Source organism: Amphiura filiformis, chromosome 10, assembly GCF_039555335.1.
Source record: "Amphiura filiformis chromosome 10, Afil_fr2py, whole genome shotgun sequence".
Taxonomy (NCBI): Eukaryota; Metazoa; Echinodermata; class Ophiuroidea; order Amphilepidida; family Amphiuridae; genus Amphiura; species Amphiura filiformis.
The window spans coordinates 2,351,979-2,377,620 of record NC_092637.1 but is presented as its reverse complement, the minus strand read 5'-3'; the positions used below and the strand labels follow the sequence as shown (position 1 = coordinate 2,377,620).

The following is a 25,642-nucleotide window of genomic DNA, read 5'->3' as shown; positions in this document are numbered from 1 at the left end:
TGCGTTTTGATAATGAAAAGCATCTAACACCGCATGACTGCAGATTCCAGTACCGTTCAAAATAGAAAATAAAAAATACCAAATACAGAAATAGTTTAGAGCCAATCCATGTCAACTCCAGGGATGTGCACCGCAGTACCTCTTTATTTATTTTTTTTTCTGTGTGGTGCTAGATATAGATGAGAAAGTAAAATTCTGAAAATTTGAGCTTCATACTCCATTTCGTTTTCCCGTGGCATCAAAATGTCATCCAAGTTTTCTGATCTCAGATTTGAATTCTACACAAAAACAGTACCTCAGGATACATACTTTTCAAAGTTGTAGGGGTTCCCTTTATACATTTTATGGACCTCCAAACATCGTCTTTCGCGTTGCGACACATTGTGTACGCTGACCCTCCTAAATTTCAAATTTTCAGGATTTTACTTTCTCATCAATACCTACCACCACACAGAAAAAGAAAAAAAATGAAGAGGTGCTGCGGTGCTGCGGTGCACATCCCTGGAGTTGACATGGAATAGCAATGGGATACACATTATTAATATTACTTGTTAAAGCTGTGGCTCGCAGGTGACTTTGAAAAGTGGTAGCAAGCAAACCAGTGTTATAAGCAAATACTAAAATGTTTGAGTAAGTAGAATACAATTATCAAAATAATTGAAAAACGTGATATCAAAATTTAAGACTAGCAGGAATCTTATGTGCAGCGTCGTAGGTAGCATTTCAAAGGTAAGAAGAGTAAAGTGAGGGGTCAAAGTTCAAAATAAAACGGGGATTAATGCAGATTGTGATGTCAAAGGTCACTTCAAAATTTACCTGTGTTTCGTCGTCTTCAACCCACTGAACATGAGCCACCTCCTTGTCTGACCCAAATGACTGTAAGAATCATGAAATATATCTCTTAGCCCTCAATCAGTCTTTAATAGCAAGATTAGAAAATGCATTGGCCTGTGAAAGCTAACATGCTAATAAGGGATCTGTGTGGGCAGGTGCAATGGGCAGGTCTATTGTAGATCAGCAAACATTCATAGTTCACTGTGCTCAAGATTAGTATTTTCCATATAAAAAATCAGCACTTTTACAATTTTCTGTATAAAGTATTTATTAATTAGCATTGTCACTATTATGTTTACAGAATAAAAGGTAGTATTTTTTTTCTTTTGCCTATCCAATATCATGTCACAATGGTCGGACTAGCCAGTATTTTAAGCAGTTAATACCGGCGCATAAAAATGTTGAGGTAGCCCCATCCATTATGACACGATGTTGGATAGGCAAAAGATAAAATCCTATCTTTTATTCTCATCTTTATTTAGTTGAAGTATAATTTTAAAATTTTTCCAGAATAAATAAAGTTACATTTTTGTTGTTTTAAACTGACAAATATCTAACTTAGATTCTCTTACTTCGCACGAGCGTATTACGCGAACACGTTATCGCGCGATCATATATTGAGGATCATCAAGCGTGCTACCGTTGCGTGGCAGCTCGCGTGCTGTCTTATATCACTATCCACTATCGAGTCTTAATGTATAGCGGAAACCCAATCAAAGTGCGTGTATTCGTGACAAAACATACCAACTGAATAAGAATAGTCAGTATTTTTTTTTATGATTCTTAAGTACGAGTAAAATCAGTAAAATATTCTGATAACCAGTGCTAGGTAGCTGCTCCGCTCTATTATATAATAATATAGCATTCATGTACCGAAATCCTGACTACCTCTACTTTGATATCTCTAAGAAGAGACACACTGACATAATGACAAACGATAATTCATTGGTATGATTTTGTTCATTAGTAAAATTCGTCTACAAAAGGAATTCATTTATTAGTTTTCTAGCAACATTTTAGTTCAAAATGTTACGTGTTTGCTGCGTTCCCACAATACATTAACCCTAGAACTACGAGGGGGGTTGTATCCGTTAATACACATACATACGTTTACGCCCAAACAACATAAGCTAATCGTAGATCCATTCTTTGCGCTCATTTTAGTGATAAAATTATTACCCCAGCACCTTACCCGGGGTACTACCGGACATTATAAATGACCATAGGGGGTTTCAACAGTAAAATTAATGATTTTCATTTCGCTCTTGTAAAATTATTCCAAGAGCTACTGACATTTCACTTGTCAGTTGGGTTGAAAAGGTCATTTTATTTATAAAATCGCATAATATAATTTCGCATTAGCCGAAAACCAGTTTTGCCTATACTTTTGTACATAATTTCCCAAATTGGCATGGGCGCCCTCACATTATTACGTCATATTAACGAATGTTTATACTTATTTTAATATCACTGGATTAGAGTGGGGTGCAACAACAACCCTCTTCGTAGTCCGTGTTACAAAATATGGGTCAGTAGTTCTAGGGTTTAAAAGAAAACAACACTAGCTATCATCAACTGTTCCATTTACAGAAAAGAAATAAAAGTTAAAAAAAATCTAGTTCTATTCCCACATGTTCAATATATGACCAATTGAATACGTCATAGTAACTTTCTCACAGGGCACCTGCCAAAATAATGTGGAACACCTTTTCAAGCAAACCGTGAGGTGATACAAAAGGCCAAAGGTCATCATAATAAAAGTTAAAACATTAATGTGTATTAGTTCAAACTGTGCAGTCTATAGGGTCCACTCAAACCGTGTAGTAAATGTACCTGTCTTTTCACTCTTCTGTCGTCTTCAACTTTAACCAACTCCGTATCAGACCCATCAAATGACTGTATGTATGACTGTAAAAATCATGAAATATATTATTGAAACAAAACGCATAGACCCTGATTAATTTGCAATTCAATACTTGAGTATATCACCATACTAGTCCTCAATCGATCTGAATACCAGAATGGATCGTCGCTGATCACATGTGCCAATAATGATTAAATATTGTCCAGGTACAACAGGTTAAGTATTGTAGATAGCACAACAATCTACGCTATCGGCTGCTGTTACGTAGATCCTTTCACAAAGGACTATCACGTCATGATTTCAAATCATGATTTCAGTTGAAGTCGTGCTAAAAAATTTAACAAATCAAAATAAGTGGTGATATTATCGTTGGCATACGATTGGTATAAAGTGAGTGGCATCAAATAGACGGATGAAACTATGACTGCGTGTGCTTTGATAAAAGAGACAAACCAAACAGACAGACAAACAAACAAACAAACACACAAACATAAATGAGAAACGATAATACCAGAATGAAAAACACTTACACGTATATTCTTTGGGATTAAAACACACACAAAATACACACTTAAAACATAACAAAAGAAAGACAGAAAATAACATACAATTTCAAAGAGAGACGCTATCATACAAATGATGTTCTATTACAGATAACAGAAACAAGCTACGGTTAATAACATCACTCCAGTTCTATTCCAACATGACCAATCTGTGAAAAATAAAAACCCATTATTTTATCGTATTGGGTGCTAGATGTCCAAGGATGACATAACACGATCTATATAGAACAGACCAACGTCGATATTTTTGATATTGATATGTATATTAGCGCCAAAAACTTTCATTTTGGGGTATCTTTAATAATGCTCGAAGCAAAACTGTAAAGTTGAAAGGAAAACTATTAAAGCTTTAATGTTAACATGAATAAAGTGCCAACGTTCAAACTTTAGTGTGTGTTAATGCAAAACGTGCAGTCAAAGAACACTCAAACCGCATAGTAAATGTACCTGTCGTTTGTCGTCTTCAATTTTAGCCGCCGCCTCCTGGTCAGACTCATTCAATGACTGTAAAAATTCCAATAATAGAGAAAATGTTTCTCGGTATCATATCCCTTAATAATTAATTTGAATTACAATACATTCACCTGGGTATAAGATATATAGTATCCATGTCCAACATGTGAAATTCAAAATTTTCATAATTATACACTTTCATGGCCATATTTGGAATCACCGTGACAAGTTTAGTGTTGGTTTAGTGGTTCTTAAGATAGCTCTTGATATTTAGAGAAAATATAATCTTTTAATGTTGAAGTATATGGCAAGTGATGTGATTTTACACTAAAATGATGAAAGTGTGAAATCACACTGTATTAACGGTACTAGCATTAACATTGTTTTTTCAGTCAAAAAGATGAAAAAAACACAACAAAAAGATTGTTCTTGAATTTTGATCCGTAGTAAAAACAGCACAAAATACTAAAAGAATAGTTCGAACCCAAATATGTTTTCATAAATACAATCGGAATCAGAATGGGATTATGAATCTGAATCTGAATGTGTGATGTAAACTTTCCAACAATGTATCTGCTAAAACAATTCGCAAAACTATTATCAAAGCATTAATAAACAGGGAAAAGGTCAAGGGTTATCATAAATAAATGACACTGCTCAAATTATAATGTGCATTAATTATAAGCAAACTGTGCAGTCAATCCAAACCGTGTAGTAAATGTACCTGTCTTTTGCTATCATCAGCTTTAGCCGCCTCCTTGTCAAGCCCATTCAATGACTGAAAAAATCATGAAATGTATCGTTGAAATTGAATTCACAATTCAGGATCAATTTACAAAACATTTTTGATAAATAAACCTGAATCTGAATCTGAACACGTAACGAACTTTTTCCCAAAATGCACCTGGTGAAATAATATAGCAACACTATTATCAAAGCATTAACAAACATGTGGCAAACAGTCAAAGTTTGCGATGAATAAAGTGCATCGTTCAAACTGTAATGTGTAATAAAGTAAACTGTGTAGTCAAATGACAACTCAATCCGTGTAGTAAATGTACCTGTCTTTTGTCGTCTTCAACTTTAGCCGCCTCCTTGTCAGACTCATTCAATGACTGAAAGAATCATGAAATGTATCATTGAAATTGAATTTCACAATTCCGGATGGATTTTCAAATCACTATGTTCGTGCAAAATAATTCTTGATAAATAAACCTGAGCCTGAATCTGAACACGAAAGCATTAACAAACATGAGGAAAACGGTCAGTCAAAATTTACAATGAATGAAGTGCGCCGTTCCAACTGAAATGTGTATTATTGTAAACTGTGTATTCAAATGGCAAATGTATTCAATTTCAGCCGCCTTCTTGTCAGTCCCATTCAATGACTGTTAGAATTATGAAATGTATCATTGAAATTGAATTTGCAAAAAATTCAGAAATAGATTATTTCGCCATCCTAGTCCGACTCAATTGTAACCCTCATTATAATTATATAAGTGTATAATGTTGCCAAGGTGGAACAGGCGAAATTATTACAGAGACGTCAATATTCTTAAACAAATTTCACAATTTACAGACTTTTGCATACAAAAGTCAGTATTTTCATACTTCGTGCGTAGAACAACCACCATTTTCAGTATTGTTCAGTATTTTGTCCAGTATTCTTGGGTCAAATCAGTACAAAATATTGTAAATCAGTACCAGTTAACTATTCGGCTATTGTAATCCATTATGCTTAAAGGTATGACCAAACTGTGACGAAAATAGACTACCTCTCATTTGATAATCTTACAAGGTTTAATTAGTGAAAATCACGGACAAAAGAAATTTCTGAATAAGGAAAATACATTGAACTGTATTAAAATCATAGTTCTATGCAGTCAACTGTGCCATCCTTCTTAAACAACTTTCACAATTTCAGTATTTTCACACTTCATGCGCAAAAGCATTAACAACTAGTATTTTCAGTATTATTCAGAATTTTGTCCAGTATTCTTTACTAAAAATTAGTACAAAATACTCTTAATCAATACTAGTAAGCTGCCAGGCTATTGTAACCCATTATGCATAAGGCATGGCCGTCCTGTGACGAAATACTGACTCCCTCCAATTTGATAACCCTACAAATATACAAACTAATAGGATGCATGGATAGTTTAAAATCACGAACAAAAGAATTTTCTGAATAAAAACAAATCCACTGCAATCAACAATACTAAATAATAAATATGAAGCAAATTAGGAAATATGTTTAATTTGGTCTTATAGCACTATGTAAATGTTCAGAGTACCGTAGAAAGAGCCATCGGTACATACCGGGGCACCGATAGCGCTATAGGAGCAAATTAAACGTTGTGCCTAATCAACGGTTATTAGAGTTCAAACATTAAAGCGTATTGATATTGAAAACTGTGCAGTCAAAGGTCAAACCGTGTAGCAAATGTACCTGTCTTTTGTTGTCTTCAACTTTAGTTGCCTCCTTATCAGACCCGTTCAGTGACTGTAAGAATCATGACATAATATCATTGAAATAGAATTCATATACAGACCCAGATTAATTTGCAATGCAATGATAAAATCGATGTGTATCGCTATCCTAAAACCCGGTTGATCTGAATACCAGAATACCTGGGTATGAGCTTATACGGATGAAACGTTGTGTTACAAGTGCAACAGGTGAAAGTATTTTTTGTGCAAAAAATACTTTTATCCAAGACACATTATTGAACGCATTGTTTCTTTGATGGCGATTTGATTTGCTGACAAGCTATTCATAAAGCGGTACCTTTTGTTTCGGACAAAGGGTTCTGCCTTTAATTTGTAACTGTGCCACAATCATAATTACTAACGCTGGACGGAAGTCACGTGCAAGAACCTACTTCAAAAAGTGATAACACAACCCAAAGATATGTTTGAGTGGTCTCAGTCACACAAAGGAGGCTTTAGCCGTCGATGTACATTTATGTTCTGCCCACCCTGATTTTAAGCGCATCATTTAAATAAATTGAATCGACTCGCTTATCGATAACATTCACCGCAAGGCTGCTATAAGTATATGTCGCTTTGCGATGAATGGACTATTTTCCAGTATATACTTCTTATAGGTCTTTTCATTAACATGAAAGGTGTTGGAGATGAAGAGGAGAGATCAAGGAAATTGATTGGCCATATTTTCCTATACACTAATTCGATGAGTCATGAAGTGATGGTCAGAATTCATTCTGCCATTTCTAGGGGAGGGCATCGGCACTAAAATGGTGTTGCAAGTGCCCAATTTTAGTATTGTCTTACTCCCATATATAACATTGTTAACAATATATTATCATTAGAAAATTTGTATTCGATATTCTTTTCTTACAATCATTACAACATACTGAAGTTGCAGATACTTCTTTGCTATTTAAGGTGTCATCGAAAGAACTGTACCATCGGAAACAATACTTTATGGGTATTTTAATGCATGAACCAACCAAAACTAAATAGTGGGCGTTGTTAAGGAATAAAACAATTGAACACTATTAATCTATTATCACAGAATTGATAGAACAATATCAAAGTGTTAATCATAAATATGGGGCAAAACCGCAATGGTTATCAAGAATGAAGTACATAGTTAACAAACCTTTAATTAATATGTATTAAATAAAATGTATACTGTGCGGTCAAAGGTAAACTCAACCATTAATAATAAATGTACCTGTATTTTGTCGTCTTCAGCTTTAGCTGCTTCTTCAGAACCATTTAATGACTGAAATGTATCATTGAGATTGAATTCATTGAATTTCTAAGTAAATTACATATTATTTTGTCATCTTACCCCAGAATTACAATACATGGCCATGCTTGGTTAATAAGAATGGAATGTTACAAGAACAGGCGAAACTAAAGTCAAGCTACCAACATTTTTTAAAGAAATGTTCACTACTTCAGAACATTTAAATCGTAAAGTAACAATATTATTAGCAATTTCAGTATTATTTTTGTTTAGTATTCTTTAATAAAAAAAATCAATACAAAATACAAAAAAAAGTTTTTGAGCTCGCTCTACAATTGTAACCAATAGACATGACCTTAACGTTAATACTGATTAACTCTATCTTGTTCACTCTATTTTGAATATTATTATTACAAGAATGTGTAATGTGAATATGACTCAGAATCAGAATTTGAATCTAATAAACACACATCTGAAAATTAACCTGAATCTGAATTTGAATCTGAACATTCCAAAAATGCAACCTGCTAAAGTAATATGCATGAGGCAAAAACCGGTTATCATGAATAAAATGCATCATCAAAGTTCAAAGCAACTTTAATTTGTAGTAATAAAAACTGTGCAGTCAAAGGACACATCAAACGGTCTAGTAAATGTACCGGTCTTTTGTTAGATAGATAGATTAGATTTATTTGGAATCTTCACTTTTACAACAGTGGCACTCATCTACCCGATGGTGCGTCCACATCAATATTACAGTACATAAAAAGTTTAAACATATAAAAGATAATAACCATCACAAAATAAGTGGAAGTACAAGGTCTCCATCAAAAACATAATTATTTACAGATATTAAATTAAACATGTCATATTTATGTACATTTAGGCCATGAATAAGTGTCAACTTCATAATGATTACTTGCTTGAGTTGATTATTTCTGTTCTTAATCTCCAAGCGCGCTTGATATAACTTTTACTGAATTTATCAAAAATGTAACCTAACGTTCTATCAACAATATATATGTTTTCCATCATTAGAAAATATTTAACATCGTAATTATCATTACTTTGTCTTCAACTTTAGTCGCCTCCTCATCAGATTCACTCAATGACTGTAAGAATCATGAAATAACATCATTGCAATGGAATTTATAGACCTGAATCAGCCAAGTTTTTGTCATATATTTATTTATAAATACAACTAAATCTGAATACGTGATGAGAACTTTCCAATAACTTCTAATATGCAATACACTATTTTTAATATCAAAACGTTTTATTAACATGAGGTAAAGGATCAAAGTTTATCAAGAATAATTTGCACCATTCAAACTGAAATTTATATTATTAAAATCTGTGCACTCAAAGGACACATCAAACGGTTTAGTAAATGTACCTGTCTTTTGTTGTCTTCAACTCTAACCGCTTTTTTATCAGACTCACTCAAAGACTGTAAGAAACATGATATAATATCATTGGAATGGCATTTATAGACCCGGATCAATTTACAAATCGTTAAGTTCATGCCCAATATTTATCCAAAAAAAATTGATTCTGAATTTGAATGCGTTATAAGAACTTTATGACAATGTAGTTAATAATATGCAACACTCTATCATCAAAGTATTTAATAAAAATGAGGTAAACAAAGGTAATATAAAGAATGAAGTACACCGCTTAACCTAAACGTTTATATTAATACAAACTGAGCAATCCAAGGTCAATTCAAACCGTACAGTAAATGTACCTGTATTTGGTCGTCTTCAGCTTTAGCCGTCTCCTTCTCAGACCCATTCAATGACTGCAAAAATCGTGAAATAGTTATTATAATCCTTGAAAGTTTTAGCTGAAATTATCTTTGTAATAGACAAATGGTATCATTGACAATCGATCTGAATCTTCAGTTTCATTTTCGTCTTGTGACAAAATATTGACTTCTTCGTGAATAAATAAATCGAATCAAATCAAACAAGAAAGACATAGATAAAAGAAAATGTTTTATCAAATGTTTCATTACAAAACGAAATAAAGCCCAACATCCAGCTCTATACCAACATGCCCGGGACCGGTAAAATAAAAATTGATAATCATTCATCGTCTTAATGATAATATTAATACACTCATTCCATTGTAGTGTGTGCCGCAGGCAACGAATGCATCAGTAATGCGATTGAAATACATCTTTTCTGGTTTTATTTATATATTTGTGTGATTTTTATATTAGTTATTAATGAGACCATTTCCTTTTTCAATATTATTATAGTTCGTGCCTAATATTTATTAATAAATAAAAACGAATCTGAATCTGAACACGCGAAGGAACGTTCTCATGATGCACATGTGCTAAAATATTGTGGAACACTTTATCAAAGCATTAAACAATAATGTAAAAGTTAAAAAATAACGTGCACCATCACTGTTACAGTGTGTATATTAGGCCTAATGCAAATTGTGCAGTCAAAGGTAACGCAACCCTTAAATTGTATGTACCTGTCTTTCGTCGTCTTCAATTCGAGCTACGTCTTTGTCAGACCCAGTTAATGACTATATTAAAGAATCATAAAATATATCACAAATATTTACAAATCATTACGTTCGTAGCCATAAATCTAATCTGAACACGTGATTAGAACTTTCCGATAATATACTTGATTATGTGCAACACACTGTTATCAAAGCATTCAATAAACATGAGGTAAAAGGCCAAACGTTATTAAGAATAAATGCACCGTTCAAACTTAAAATTCGTGCCCGATATTTATTAATAAATAAATTTGAATCTGAATATGTGATGGCTTCTTTCCCACAAGGCACCTTTTAAAATAAGGAAAGATATTATCATATCAATATTAGCATCAACAAGAGACAAAATGTCAAAGGTTGTCATAGATAAAGTGCACCGTTCAAACTGAAACGTGTATTAATACAAACTGTGCAGGTAAACTCAAATCGTTTTATAAATGTACCTGTCTCTCTTCGTCCGCAAACGTAACTCGAGCCACCTCCTTGTCTGACCCATCAAATGACTGTAAAAATCATGAGATATGTCATTAAAAAGGAACCCACAAATCCGGATCAATTGATCGATATCATGAACACAGTTTATTTGAATCTTTAAACAATAGCAATTTATACCAAATAAGATAAATTAAAATCGATGCATTGTAGATAATTCAATAGATTCTACCCTTTCAGTAAATTTCAATACCAAGTGACATCATCTTGCGTAAACATCGTCCTATAAACACGAATATTACGAACAGTTTTGTATTCGCCGTAGTAGTGGTGATGTAATAGGATTAACTACCATAGCAATAGGTTTAAACCCTTATCGAATATAACGCATTACACTAGTACATACTCGCGGTACCTCTGCATTGAACCAAATATGTCAAAGAACAGGGATAAAAACCTGGATCGTATTATTATGGAATATTGATATCAGACTGATCACGCGCACCTGTAAGAATAGTATCTTTAAAAAGAGCGGTATTTTCTTTTTAAGGCACCCAACGCTGGCGTGAGTGTTAGACACGGCACGATCGAACAATCGGCCCTCATGAATATGCGAGAATTCGCAGCATACACTGCACAGGGACTTTGACTGTTGATATATGTTCTGTAGTAGTCTGAGGATGGACACCTTTTAATTTGTGCCACTAAAATAAAAATGGATCTACGAGTAGCTCAAGTCATCCGGTATATAAACAAACACTAGGATCCACAACATGCTCATCTGTCAGGGCACAGTTCAGTAACCCGAATACATTTGCACATACATTGAATGATCTTTGACAATCTGGGTACAAACACTCATACTCTGCAAGTTGAGGTCAAATTTTATTGAACTATGAAATTGGGATGAGGCCATAGTGGTTCATAGTGAAAGCATTTCAGTATTCCGGATGAAAAACCTTGGGTCGTTTTACTCAATTGCCATTATGTGATATTATTCATACTCAAGGTCAATAACATTTATGAAAAGAGCTAGAGTAACCATACACTTGAAGGATGTATCCTTCTGTCATCAATTACCGCACGACAATGTGCACACTGATACACTGCGATGCGGTTCACATTACAGTCACTAGGATCCACAGCATGCTCATCTATCAGGGCACAGTTCTTTAACCCCAATACATTTGTACATTCATTGAATGACCTTTAAAAATTTGAGTACAAAAACTCATACTCTGCAACTTGAGGTCAAATTTAGCACTCTTGAGTGTTTAATTGAGGTTATTGACCATGCCATTGGGATGAGTTCATTGTGGTCCATAGTGAATAAGTAACGTTATCTTTATAAACATGATAAAGGGGCTATCACAAAGTGTTTTTTTGTAAGCGGTGTTGATGTGGAGCCATTTGGCGGAGCAGTAGTGATAGTATGCAGGTATATGAGTTTGGTTATTCATGATATGTGCGAGTCATTTTAAATGCCCTTTTAATTCAAACTACGTTCGGGTGAGTTTTTTTTTAATAGTTATGATGATTACTTGAAGCTTTCAATCTTATCATAATCCTGTAACCCCATGAGAAATACCTGCCGATTGGCCAAAAATAAGTTTTCTTTATCAAATGGATCAATCAGCAACATTGTTAGAATAATTTCACCGCGCAAAGTATTTGCAAAGCTCCATTCTGATTGATGAGTTAAGTGAAGATATCATGTAATTGACCAATCAGAGGCAATGTTAGATCGGCAGATAATCAAACATTGCAAAATAATAATACAAAACTATAATTATACAAAACTATTAGATCAAGGCACGAATCATGCCGGCATGGGGTTATTTGAGTTTCGGCATAGAAATACAGAATAATTTATCACCTTTGATAAATTTTACATTATCAATCATACGTCATTTGAAATCCACATAACCATGTACTTAACTATTACAACAGGCACACAGACAGGTATGGCTTCATTTTGCTCACTAGTATTTTTTCATCATGCATATCAATTGTAACACCTGGAGGTAAAGACGTAGAGCAATGTGAAGAGGCCAAGCTGCTTGGTTTACTATTGCAAATGTCAATGTATTATGAAGTATACATGGGTGGTGAGCATGGTGAGCAGAAATAGGAGAGGACGGATAAAAAGCCCGGGGGGATCACTCGCATACCAAAGTGGTATGCATGCTCGTCCCAGCACCTCAAAAATGGACCCTAAATGGCGTAATCAGTGTAGAAAAATTTCACCCCTTATTGGCGTATGGCTCTGTAAATCTTCCCCCTAAAAATATGGCGTAATTCGGCGTAAGAAACTAAAATGGACCCCTAAATGGCGTAAATTCTAAAACAAACCCACCGAAGTTGAAAAAATATACCCTAAACGTCGAAACTTTACCTAAAAAGCACCCTTTTTTCTAAAAACGTCGACGCCGCCACAAGGCCAGAAATCAACCCTTTTTCGACGTTTTTGGGGACGAGCATGCGTACCACTTTGGTATGCGAGTGACCCCCCCGGGATAAAAAGTCAGATGCGTATTGGTGGAGAAAATGTTTTGATAGAAAGGAGATTATTGAATATTTAGCGGAAGTGAAATAACGGAAAAAGAATGGGAACAAGTGGATAGAAGAACTGTGAGATCTTGTTTGTTCTTAATGAAATAAGGTTGATGATAACAGATAAAAAAACATTTAAAAAAAAATAGGGGAGAAGTAAAGACCACGACGATGATGAGAATAGTAAAGGTTTTGGAGATAATCATTAAGATGACGGATGATTATGATGATGTTATGGTTATGTTGAGGATGATGATGATGATTATGATGACAACTACGACGAAGTTGTGATAATAATGATATTCTAATCATTTAATTTTGATCATCACGAGCCATAACACAGTTACACAAAATTTGGTTCATTTATATTTGAGTCTATCCAGGAGCAGGAAAGTCAATCATTCATAAAGCAAGCAAGTTTAAACACAATTATACAAATTGGGGTCCTGCTATTTTCTGAGTATATCCGGAAGCATAACGTCTACCTCCACAGGTGACATTATCATTTTTCTATTGTCTATGTTAATCTTCCCTTCAGCTAGAAATCAAAATGATAATAGGAAAGGGTATAAACATAGTGTATGTTTCCTTCCCTAACATAATACAAGTCATTAACTTACAGGTTCTACAACGGAGAGCGACCCATAGGGAATGAATAACATTAGATAGCATTGGAAAGTATGCCATATGCAAGAGTTCATGATTTACGTTCTATATATAATGTCGCAGGAGACAAAATGAAACGATATTAAAGATGTCAGACCTGGCCAAAATCCAATTTGTAACAGTACTCTAGGGTCATTACCCTACTACGATCATCATCCTTTAAGCAGAATGTCTGTCCTTCCAAGTTAGGTAAAAATGTTGTAAATGTAAACACTTACAAAGCAGATACTGCCTTGTTAATTGGGAGACAGATACTCTGTACCCGTCATCTACTCTTAAAAGTCAAAATGTAGTATATGCAATATTTTTAGATAACGGCAAATAATGCGTAATTTTTTTAGGAAGGGACATTAACGTAGTCTGCTTCCAAATAAAGAGGCGGTATCCGATGGAAATTAACAACGAAGAAAATGCGATTGTCACCAGACAATCTGCTAAGTATATTAAAAGAGGAAGATATGGCTACTGTAACCAAACTACCAAGTTTAAAATTGAAATCATTAACTTTACCGAATAAACCTATGGTGGACTTCACCCCCACCCCCTTCCCCTTTATGGGCGATGGACTCGGTATTTTTGTTGTCTACCAACCTGATGCCATGTCAAATAAATGCCATATACCTGTATCAAGGGGTTACAGAGCTACGTGCCTTTGTGCCTCAACTGTAATTCCTTCACTCATCGTTGTATTATGCATTTCCATAGTTGTTATATATGTATTATTCCTTATATCTTTATAATGTATTATTCTTATGTATTATTCTTGTATCATGTAATGAGTGAAAAGATAATAATAAATCTAAACTGTGATGGACGCATGGACGAAAAAATAACACGTCATGACAACGACGACGAGGTTGATGATGATAATACTGATATTCTAATCATTTAATTATGATTATCAAGAGGCAAAAAATTATCAAGTTTAAATACGGTTACACACAATTTGGTTCATTTATATTTGAGTCTATCCAGGAACAGTAAAGTCTACCATTCATAAAGCAAGCAAGTTTAAACACAATTAGACAAATTGGGGTCCTGCTATTTCTGAGTATATCCGGGAGCATAACGTCTACCTCCACCAGTGACATTATCATTTTTCTATTGTCTATGTTAATCTTCCCTTCAGCTAGAAATCAAAATGATAATAGGAAATGGTATGAACGTAGTGTATGTTTCCTTCCCTAACATAATACAAGTCATTAACTTACAGGTTCTGCAACGGAGAGCGACCCATGGGGAATGAATAACATTAGATAGCATTGGAAATTATGCCATATGCAAGAGTTCATGTTATATAATGTCGCAAGAGACAAAATTAAACGATATTTCAGACCTGGCCAAAATCCAATTTGTAAGAGAACTCGAAGGTCATTACCCTACTACGATCATTATTCTTTAAGCAGGATGTCTGCCCTTCCAAGTATAAATATTGTAAATGGCCCATTCTCCGTTAAAGCGTCCAAGTTTGGTCTCAGGAATGACAAAATGCCAACCACAAAGAATTCATAAAATTCGTTCAGAATCGTAAACTTTAATAGTTTAAGAACACAAAATAGTGCATGGGTGATTTTTCAACAATACTTCATTTTTAAGCAATATTACTTGTACGTATTGGGGGTAACGTATCAGTGGTAACGTATCTGTGAAACCCTTTCCCATCTTTGTCTTAATCGTGCAAGTGTAAAAACTGACCGACTTAATACCCATACTTGATCAGTCATCACCCAATGTACTAAAGTCTGGTATGGTATTTGGCTTCATTTATCACAGCGTTTTTTCCGAGGGGAGTATAATTTAGGTAACGTATCTGTGAAGGCATGAACGTAACGTCAGGACTTTTGCCATTAATAGACCTGATTTTTTTTACTTTGAAACCATTATGTTTTGTTCCATATATATAATATAACTATGGAGCCTGCTTGATCCATCACATATGAGAACATTCATCTAGCCAATTATTTTCACAGATTGTTATCCATTAGAAATATGGTAACGTATCTGTGAACAATATTAACGACATAGTCTGAAAGACCTGTTGGAAAAATTTAATAATCTGTGTTGTGATGATTTATACTTTATAATTAGGGCATGATACCAGCTAATGAAAAGTACCTATAATCCATTATATGCGCGCATGTTTAGAGAGCAGGGACATCATTATACTGAACACACCTTGGCTGGCGACATGGAGGAAAACAGTAGACATGCATAATCAGCTCTATTGTTTTATTCTTTCTAGGTATGTTACAACCTCTAGCCTCACACATTTTAAAAAGCAACTCCTAAGTATAAGTTATATCAATAAAAGCTATTTCTTTCTGACGAAACAAGTCTGAATACGACTTGCAACTATGGGCGACACATATTTGGCATTTTGGACACTTTATCGGAGAATGTGCCAAATACAAAGCAGATACTACCTTGTTAATTGGGAGACAGGCGCTCTGTACCCGTCGTCTGCTCTTAAAAGTCAAAATGTAGTATATATAATTAGATAAATAACGCGTAATTTATTTTGGAAGGTACTTTAATGTAGTCCAAAGTAAGAGACGATTTCAGCTGGAAATTAACAACGAAGGTACACTATTTTACGTGGGAAGCCTGGAGCACTGTTCATCTTACTTGTTACCTATTGAATATACATGGAATTTTAATCCAATATAAAGGCTTTAGACGTATAAGGCACTTAAATTGATAGTTATGTTTACCGCGTGATAACATGTAATATACATTAGCATTAAGACTTGGAAAATAAGACATAAATGCTCAGTATATAAATAATTTATAGCTTTACTTCATCTAACATTGATAAAAGAGAGATTTGGTTGCATTACTGTTAAATTTAAAGCTTCGTCAAGCTTAAATTTTTTATTAGGAGTTAGCTCCTTGAAGAGTTTAAATAAACTACGATAAAACACTTTATAGTAATGGTATCTAATGTTGTCTAAAATAGGGTTCAGGAGTATTACCTGCTGGCGGTAAGACAAAAAGAACATCCCTCTATCACTACCAGTAGCCTGAGGTGCTTAGGATTAACAGATGTGTCATTGAACTTAACACTGAGTAGAGGTTGTAAAGGGGACGTATGTTCTACAAAAGCTTAAGTGTAAATCACGTTGATACATGTGATTAGACCCTACAATATGGTTCAATATTACTCTATATATGCTTGCTTTATATTTCCATCTTTTTCGTTCCTTCGGTACAATATTAAATACGTCAACATTGATATTGTTGATATAAAACAGTTTTGAATATGTGATTTTAGCATTAAGATATCCTTATGAATCACACATTGTGGATCGCATAATAGCATACTGTAACATTCATATAGGGTTGAAGGGTACATACATGTATGTTCTTCTTCCTTTCTTTCATTCTTTCTTTCTTTATTTCGCTCTCTAGATCCCTCTGTCTTTCTGTCTTTCTGTCTTTCTTTCTTTCTTTTTTTTTCTTTTTCCTTCTTTTCTTTCTTTCTTTCATTTTTTATTTCAATTATAACAAAACACATTTTAGTCAACATTTTGTGCCGTGAAAAACATTATGAAGACAAATACCACATTTGCCAATGTAATCTCTTGTGAAGACAGAAATCATGCATGGAGACTTTTTAGTTGTCCAATAAATTCTACATTATTATTTCGAACTGGGTGTTATTTTTTTCAAATACAAATGCGTGTATCACGACCATTTGAAGTACATTGAGAGATACACTTGCTTGCTTTTAGTCTTCTCATAATACCATGTCTAACAAGGGCGATGCTCTTTTGGTTTCAGTGGCACGAAGCTAAATAGTATGGTATCACGTGTATTACATGAGACGCTAGATTAGTAGATATGTATGACACAAAGCCAAAGCAATATGATTGTTCTCATTTTTAAACGCTTTCTTTATAATTATGGTCTGCTGACAGTGGCGTAGCGTGGATTGGGGGTGGGGTCTGATTGGGTGGGGGAGGGGGCACAAGCCGTATTTCGGCAATTTCCCATGGGATTTTCGAAATTTTGCAATCGAGGGGGGGGGGGCAAGTTCTCCCGTGCCCCTATGATACTACGCCACTGGGCCTGCTGATAATAATTGGAAGGTGGACTTTATTTTGATCGAGATTTACTCAGGGAACTTTGAATCTATCAGTCTAGTTCAGTTATCAGTCTTATCGTTGCATTGAATCTGGTCATCATTCTTCTTATTGGAAGCACATTGTCGGTTAAGGGGTAAAAATAAATGATGACATCGTTTATGAAAAATAAGCCAAAACTGACAGTGATAACAAATAGTGTAATAGCCTAAATATACTTTTCCTGATTGTTTCCTGTATTAAAATAGAAAGGCGGTCTCTTGGTGTATCAATATTTCGGTCTTTAAATAAAATAAAAATGGGTTATCGGTAACATAAATATTTTATAACTACATACATGTAGTATTGAAACCAATCGACTAGTTTCTAAAGACAAGCTGGGTTATGTACACTACCCTTATACCCCAATTCACTAGATCCAACATGAAGGAAAAGTACTAGATACTATTTTTGGCAAATGGCAACCAAGTGACGCCTACGTTATGTTGACTATAACCCACTTTGACTATAACCCAAGGTGCGTAAATAAGAAAGTGAGACGCGCGTGTAAGGTTTCCCTAATAAGGGGGCAAAATATTTACACTCCACAAAATTTGAAGTGTGTGGTGTGCAATGTGCGATCAATATATATATGGTGAATCTAACATGGATCTTCTCCTAAAAGATTTCAGTTTGTATGACATTTAGCGCGTTTTTTTAGAATGTGTCTTCACGCACTTTTATGTTAATTTGATATGGTAATATAGGACTCACGTCCAACATACCGCTCTCCAAATAAAGTAAACAAACAACACAGACACATGTAAAGCAATTGAAGTAAATATACTGAGAAAATGGATGGCTACACATGCATATGATATCACTTTATGTACTTTTCTTAGTTATGAATGATGATATACAAATCAAAATTACAGATTCCAACAATTACGGTAACTTGCAGTATCGATAAGTCGAAAACAAAATAGACCGCAGTGATCCGACATGGGAGGGAAAGTCAGTCTCAAACCTGAGTAACCAGATAAACACATTATAGGCAATGCTATATTCATTATTAGGCAAATACTTTTTCCTGGAACATTTCTACTTCATTATTCAAACCAATTTTGCTTTATCCAGTTAAAAACGTGATCACAGATACATGATTTCTATTCCCCGCGATATTGCGATATTGAGGGCCAAAATATAAATTTGGTTTAAACAGTATATAAACTTGGTTCAAACAGTATTGCACAGCAGTAATCAAAAATATGTGAAGCGTGACAATTCCTTGCTAGTAGATAACATTGGTAAATCACTTATGTCAGTTTGAAAATGTGTTTGATAATGTGTTATGAAAATTAAATATTATCAGAAAGTAAGTTCAAAATTATGATGTTGTTGCTGCTGTTCGTTATAACGTACCCGACAATGATTATAATCATAGAATGTTGCAAAGAACTGTGAGATACTCCTAGCCCGTACATACAGTAACTTGATATATTCTGTTGAATACGAAAGCACAGCTCGTATTGAAAAGGGAAATTTAAAAGGAAGAGCGGTGTTTACACACATTCGGTACCAGATGTAGCGCGTTTCCTGTACCTTTTGTTGCCATTGAAACATGTTGACTATCGAAAATTAATGAAGTTTAACAATCTGAACCAGTTTGTGGCATGTAACGTAAATTGGTAAAGATGTTTCTATTTTTCTTCAGCTTTTGCACGTGATAATTGCAATGAGCTTCCATTATTTATAAAGCAAATGAATGTTGTAAGTCGGATTAATCATTTCTCTATAATAAACGAATGCTATATAGGTTATAATGTGCTTTGACTAGATTTGTTTGTCTTGAATAATTATGGTTGCAAGTGTGATTTTTCTTCCATTTTTAGTTTAGTTTTCTGATACATGTGTTTTCATACAACCTGCACTTACAAAAAGTAAGAATTAGGTCCTCCCACGCTTGTAATCTTGTAATGATGGTAATATACCACACGACTATGTGAATTTGCGGAGGAGCGCAGGTGTTTTTACTGTTTTATATAATTTTGTAAAGTGGTATCATATGAAATCAAAATTAAGTAAGGTGTGTTTTTACTTTTTTCGCATAGGCATGAAACAACAACATACCAGAATAGTAGGTAGTATACAAGCCTTTCTCAGACGTCGGGGACGTACGTGCTGCCGCCGAAATTTAGCACATGAATAACACATTGTAAAACGGAATTTTCAACCATTTGAAAGATGCAGACAATACATTATGCATTATGGAATCAATGAATAACATAAAACAAGGTTTATAAACAAGATTATAAAAAGTTACTTTTGAGATCTTTTGTTTCTTGAGCAAAAACTTCAATGCATTTACAACCGAAATAAAATATTGCAAAAATGGTAGTAGCAATGGATCCCGGGATGCATATAACACTTAATCAATATAATACGTTAAGTCATTCTATGAAGAGACACATCAAACGAAGCATGGAATCCAGAGTTAAGAAACATGTGAGAATATTTTCTCTTACTCTTAATGGAATAATCAACATTAGAAAGATGTGATGCTGCATTCCAGAGGAGAGAATGATCAAGATTCAATGTTTTACCTGTTCGGATCCATTTAAAATTCAGAACGCAATGAATATTAGCAAAGCTTCTCCAATAAAATAAGTAAAACCAGGTATAAGCAAAACTATATCGTTAGCAATCTTTCAAAGTTTTATTAAAATAGCTAAAACACAATATCAAAACATATAATAACAACGTAAAAATCAAATCTTGTCAGGAAAAAAGTGTGCCGTTAAATTTTGGCTGTGAATTATAAATATAAACTGTGCAGTCAAAGTTTAATCAACCCGTCTGATGATTTACCTGTCTTTCGTCATCTGCAAACCTAACTCGAGGTACCTCCTTGTCAGACCCATCAAATGACTGTAAGAATTATGAAATACATCATTGAAATGAAATTCAAATGACTGCTCAAATGTAGACCCAATCAATTATCTGTAAATCAAAAAACTGTATCAACTAGCCTATCATGATAAAATGATATAAAATATGAAATACATGATATCCATTGCTAGAAAATATGTGATATAGATGAGTTGACTTGTGACGTCATTGTCTGGCAGTATGCGCGAGCATCCTCACAATGTCCATTGTATTTTACCTGACATTATGCGGGCATCATATTTCGTCTAGGACCCGTATTGTGTAGCGGTTGTATGCAGTTCGCTCAAGCATATCGATATACTAGTATCTTGCCTTTGTTGATAAACATTGAGGTCAGCTCATCTATATATCTTACATTTTACAATAAACAGTATTTCAGTAGATAATGATTCTACTCTATTTTTGCCTTTGTCCCAGACTGAAATAACGTACTATAGTTATAGCTTAACTTGATTGAAAGGCCTGATTCGTTCAATTGCCAGTATGTGATATTATTAATACCCAAGGTCAACGGTCAATAACATTTGTTGAAAGAGAGTAACCATACACTCTATGGGTGTATCATTCTTTCATCAATTACCCTACGCCAATTTGCACATATTGTGCACCGTGATACGGTTCACATTACAATTAATAACGTTATGTAATATTCTTTCTCAGTCCAGAATTCTATTGAGGCTCGATTATTTGTTTAACTTTGATATTGAGTGGCCATTTTACGCAATTTTCATATTTTTTGTACGTGGGTTGAAAATGTTATCTTTATGGGGGGAGGGCAGTGGTATAAAAGACAGAATGCAGAAATGACAGAAACGACAGAAAGGGCAGAAAATGATGGGGTTGTTTTGCTCAATTGCCATTATTCTATTCAAGCTCAAGGTCAATAGCATTGGATGAATGAGAGTACCCATACACCTCAAGGTTGTATCATACTATCGTCAATTACCGTACGACAATGTGCACCTATGATACATCACTGCGATGTAACGTTATCTTTAAATATAAAGGTACAGTGTAAGTGTGATATAATGGAACAATATGATTCAATGAGACAATTCACATGATAGGGATACCTCATTTGATCGCAATGATCTCGATTATGTATGATTTACAATGTTGCAAGTCCATTAGCTCACATGACATAATAAATGAGTACGCGCTGTTGAAACAAACACTTTGCCAACTAAAATTTGTGTTTATCCCTTTTAGGCCGTGTAAAATTAATATTTTGGTTCTCGTCCCTCCTCCTCAATTTCTGGGATTTGTCAGATTTTTTTTTTTTTTTTTTTAGATTTTTCAATTTTTTAGACTTTGGAATGATTTATGAAATCTTCATACATATAAATAAGTTTATTAGAGAACAAGCATCACTTCCAAGTCTTTTTGTGGTACTCTAGGGGTTTATCCTCAGAATCTCACATTTGAAAAAAAAGGGCCTCATCGTTTCCTCGAGCACTGTTGGAGAAGACCGAAAACTACTGACAATGCTAATTATACATTAAAAAAAAAAAAAAAAAAAAACACCTCCCTCCCTCATCAATTCATGAAAATCCTCTGGACGAGAACCAAAACATTAATTTTATACGGCCTTACCGACGAAATACTGCAAAGATATTGTTGCGATATGTATCTGAGTAATTTATCATTTAAGTTTGTTTACAATTTTAAAAATATTTCATGAGAAATATAAATTCCTGTTGATCTGAATATTAAATTCAATCATGCCTATTTACTGATTTTGGAAATTTCCAGATTTTGCAGAATGTTCATGTCTGGAAATCCATAGATTTGTCCAACATGTTCATTGTGTTGCATAATAATATGGTAAATCCCTGTGGCTATAAAAAGCTGAATGTGGCAGAATGAGCTATTAATAGAATGGAACAAGCTTGTGTAAAAGAGAAAAACAAGTGCATTTTGGGGCAAAATTAAAAACAATATGAACTGTGATCTAAGAATGTACAGTGCCGCAATGTTTTTACAAAGTTGAAGACTTGGAATCATTTGGAGTTATAGCGAAGGTGCTATACATAATACATTTCATCTTAATTATTACTTATTGAATATACATGAAATTTCTATCCAACATAAAAGCTCATGTTTATATGTTTACCGCGTGGTAAACATGTAATATGCATAAGCATTAAGATTCGAAAAATGAGACTAAAATGCTTATAAATAATTCATAGCGTAACTGCATCTGACCTTGAAAAAGTGTTCAAGCTTTGTCAAGATTCAAAATACAATAGTTTGTCAGGGGATCAGAATTTAAAAAGGAAATTAAAGGAGGAGTCTAGTTTACCTGCTGGCGGTAAGACAAAAGAACATTTCTCAGTCATTATAACAGTTGCCTGAAGTGCGGAGGATTAGCATTTTAAGATGAGTCATTGAACTAGGATGTAACGAGGAAGCATGTTCTACAAATAATCGCAAATATTGCTGATGCATGTTACGAATACATCATCTAAATAGTTTCCTCTTTTACTTCATACTATCATTTAGTCTATAGCTATTTTGCACACCAAACTACAGCTACATACTCTATAGGTAATTTCACAGTGGTCGTGAATTAGTTATTTAATATCATTTAATTATCTAAATGGTCTATCTGAGATATATGGCAAACTATTTCTTTTTCATTGGCAACGGACTGTCTCCACCTTTGTTCCACTACCCTTTCATATCGGTCTGTTTTTCCTGTCGCTGCCCATTCTACCCATCTCTCACTCTCTATCACCCTCCTCCTCGATCGCTCTTCTCTCCCGGACTCTCAATCATTTTCTTTCTCCTCATCACTCTATTTTGTTAGCTCGCTCTTTCTTCGTTTAAACTTCATACTCATTTTAATATATTTTACATTCAATAAAGCCACGTTTGAATAAAATACTTGATACCAAATCTACAATTTAGTCAACATCTTGTGACCTGAAAAACATTGACATATCTAGACAAACCCCATATTTGCACTTTGTATTTGAAATGTGTATAAACATCAACAGTATTATATCAACAGTGAGCAGAGGGAAATATGATATATTTGCGAACGTAATCCACTACCTTAATGTTTTATTCAAAACAAAAAGAAGACAAAAATCATGCTTGGAGACTATAATCATCATTTTAGTTGTTGAATTCATTCTGCATTTGGTTTCGAGCTCGGTATCATTTTCTTCAAATACAAATTCATGACCATTTTCATACATTGAGAAAATACATGCAACAGGTTTATCCTTCTCGCTTCCTTCGTCTCATATAACAAGGGCAATTCTATTGGTTTCAGAAGCACGACAATAAATAATGTGGTATCACACGTGTTATATGAGACGTAAGATGTATATGGCACAAAATGCAAAGCAATGCGACTGTTCTTACTCTTTTACACCTCCTCTAAGTGGTCTATTGATAATAAACATCTACCAAAAGGTAAATACCCCTTTAAATAATGGCCAATATTCCAAAACCATTGAATGTATTCCAAATTTGAAATATGCAGTCGAAGCAGAATTTCTGCGCATTATGACACCTCATTTGTTTCAAATCGTCCCAACTGTATATTTCAAATGTGGCTTACGATCAACCGTTTAGGAATAATGGCCATTATTCAAAGGAAGTAATTACCTTTTGGTAAATGTTTATTATTGAAAGATAAAATGTGAGTAAAATGAATTTTCAATCGCGGTTTTTCCAGGGAACTTAAAATGGATCAGTCTATTTGAGCTATCAGTCTCTCATTTGACCTTTTAAATAGTGCACGTGGATCAGTAAGTTTACTGTCGTACGTTACCATCTTATTTAGACCATTATCATTATTGCCATCTGATTGCCGATGAAGGCGTTAACAATAAATTTATTGATGATGACAACGTCGATTAAGAAAAATGATCGAAAAACTGAAAGCGACACTGAATAGTGTAGAGCCTTCCCTAAAAGTATACCTTTCCTGAAATTGCCCTGTTATACGAGGTAGAAAGTGGTTCTCTGCTTTGTGTATCAGTCACAATGCGTCGGTCTTTTATGATCTTGTTCACGTTAAAAGGGATTTTGAGGAGTTAGTAACACATTTTTAGATTTCCTTTCGAGACACTAACCTCTGTCTTAAGCAAACAGTAGATGTTACTTGGAATACAAAATGTGTTATTGGTAAAGGATTATAATAAGTACACTGATTAATGTTTTGAATCTACGTAATACTGAAAACAATCGACACAGCTCTAAAGAAAAGCTACTTCAAGTACACTATCCTTACATACAAAAATATCCGCTAGATCCAACAATAAGAAAAAAGTGAATGGAACTCTAGAACACGATTGGCAGCCAAGAGACGGCTATAATATGTTTACTATGTCCCAAGGTAGGTAAATAAATTGCGTGAGTAGCTCGTGTAAGGTATCCCTAATAAGGGGGCAAAATATTTATACTTCACCAAATTTAAAGTGCATGGTGTAAGATCAATAATGCATGGTGTATCCAGCGAGTGATTAAGTATGTGTATACTTAACACGTATCTTCTTCCCATAAGATTTCAGTCTGTATGACATTTAGCATTTTCTTTAGAATATGTCTTCACACACTTAATGTTAATTTGACATAGTAATATAGGACCCAAGTTCAACAACGCTTTCCAAAATAAAGTAAACAAAAACAATAAACACACATTTTTATAGTCATGAATGAAGATATAAATAGTTCTCACACCAAAAACATGGGTTAAAAAACAGTATCTTTAACTAAACCAAACCAGAACTTTGTGTTCTGACATGAGAGGGAACGGGGTTGAATCAGTGTTTTAATCATTCTCCGCCCTGAGTTCAATACATAGTTTAGTTTAGTTTAGTTTAAATCTTTATTAACGTCACACTCTCACATAGAGACCAGCCAATTCTGGCTTATGAGTGACAAAACAATAATATACAATATAAAAATATAGCACATAAATAATACATATAAATAGCACATAATAATACATGTAAATATAGTCAAGGTTTTTTAAAAACAATAACATGCATATACATTTAAAAAAAAACAA

General features: G+C 34.1%; 1 protein-coding gene across 17 annotated transcripts in view; it reads right to left on the bottom strand.

Annotated features, from left to right (window-relative positions):
* LOC140162407 (uncharacterized) overlaps nt 1-25,642 on the bottom strand; it is a 334,104-nt gene that overhangs the window by 38,266 nt on the left and 270,196 nt on the right. For 8 of the 17 annotated variants that reach the window (XM_072185627.1, XM_072185626.1, XM_072185622.1 and 5 more), the window contains 12 exons: nt 20,536-20,595; nt 10,399-10,458; nt 9,923-9,976; nt 9,180-9,233; nt 8,829-8,882; nt 7,415-7,465; nt 6,164-6,217; nt 4,776-4,829; nt 4,439-4,492; nt 3,709-3,765; nt 2,668-2,742; nt 817-876 (listed from right to left, as the gene is read on the bottom strand). In XM_072185627.1, coding sequence (XP_072041728.1) covers nt 817-876; nt 2,668-2,742; nt 3,709-3,765; nt 4,439-4,492; nt 4,776-4,829; nt 6,164-6,217; nt 7,415-7,465; nt 8,829-8,882; nt 9,180-9,233; nt 9,923-9,976; nt 10,399-10,458; nt 20,536-20,595 — 687 coding nt within the window. The remainder of the gene's footprint in view (nt 1-816; nt 877-2,667; nt 2,743-3,708; nt 3,766-4,438; nt 4,493-4,775; nt 4,830-6,163; nt 6,218-7,414; nt 7,466-8,828; nt 8,883-9,179; nt 9,234-9,922; nt 9,977-10,398; nt 10,459-20,535; nt 20,596-25,642) is intronic. The other 9 variants (XM_072185616.1, XM_072185621.1, XM_072185620.1 and 6 more) reach the window with 7 other exon arrangements.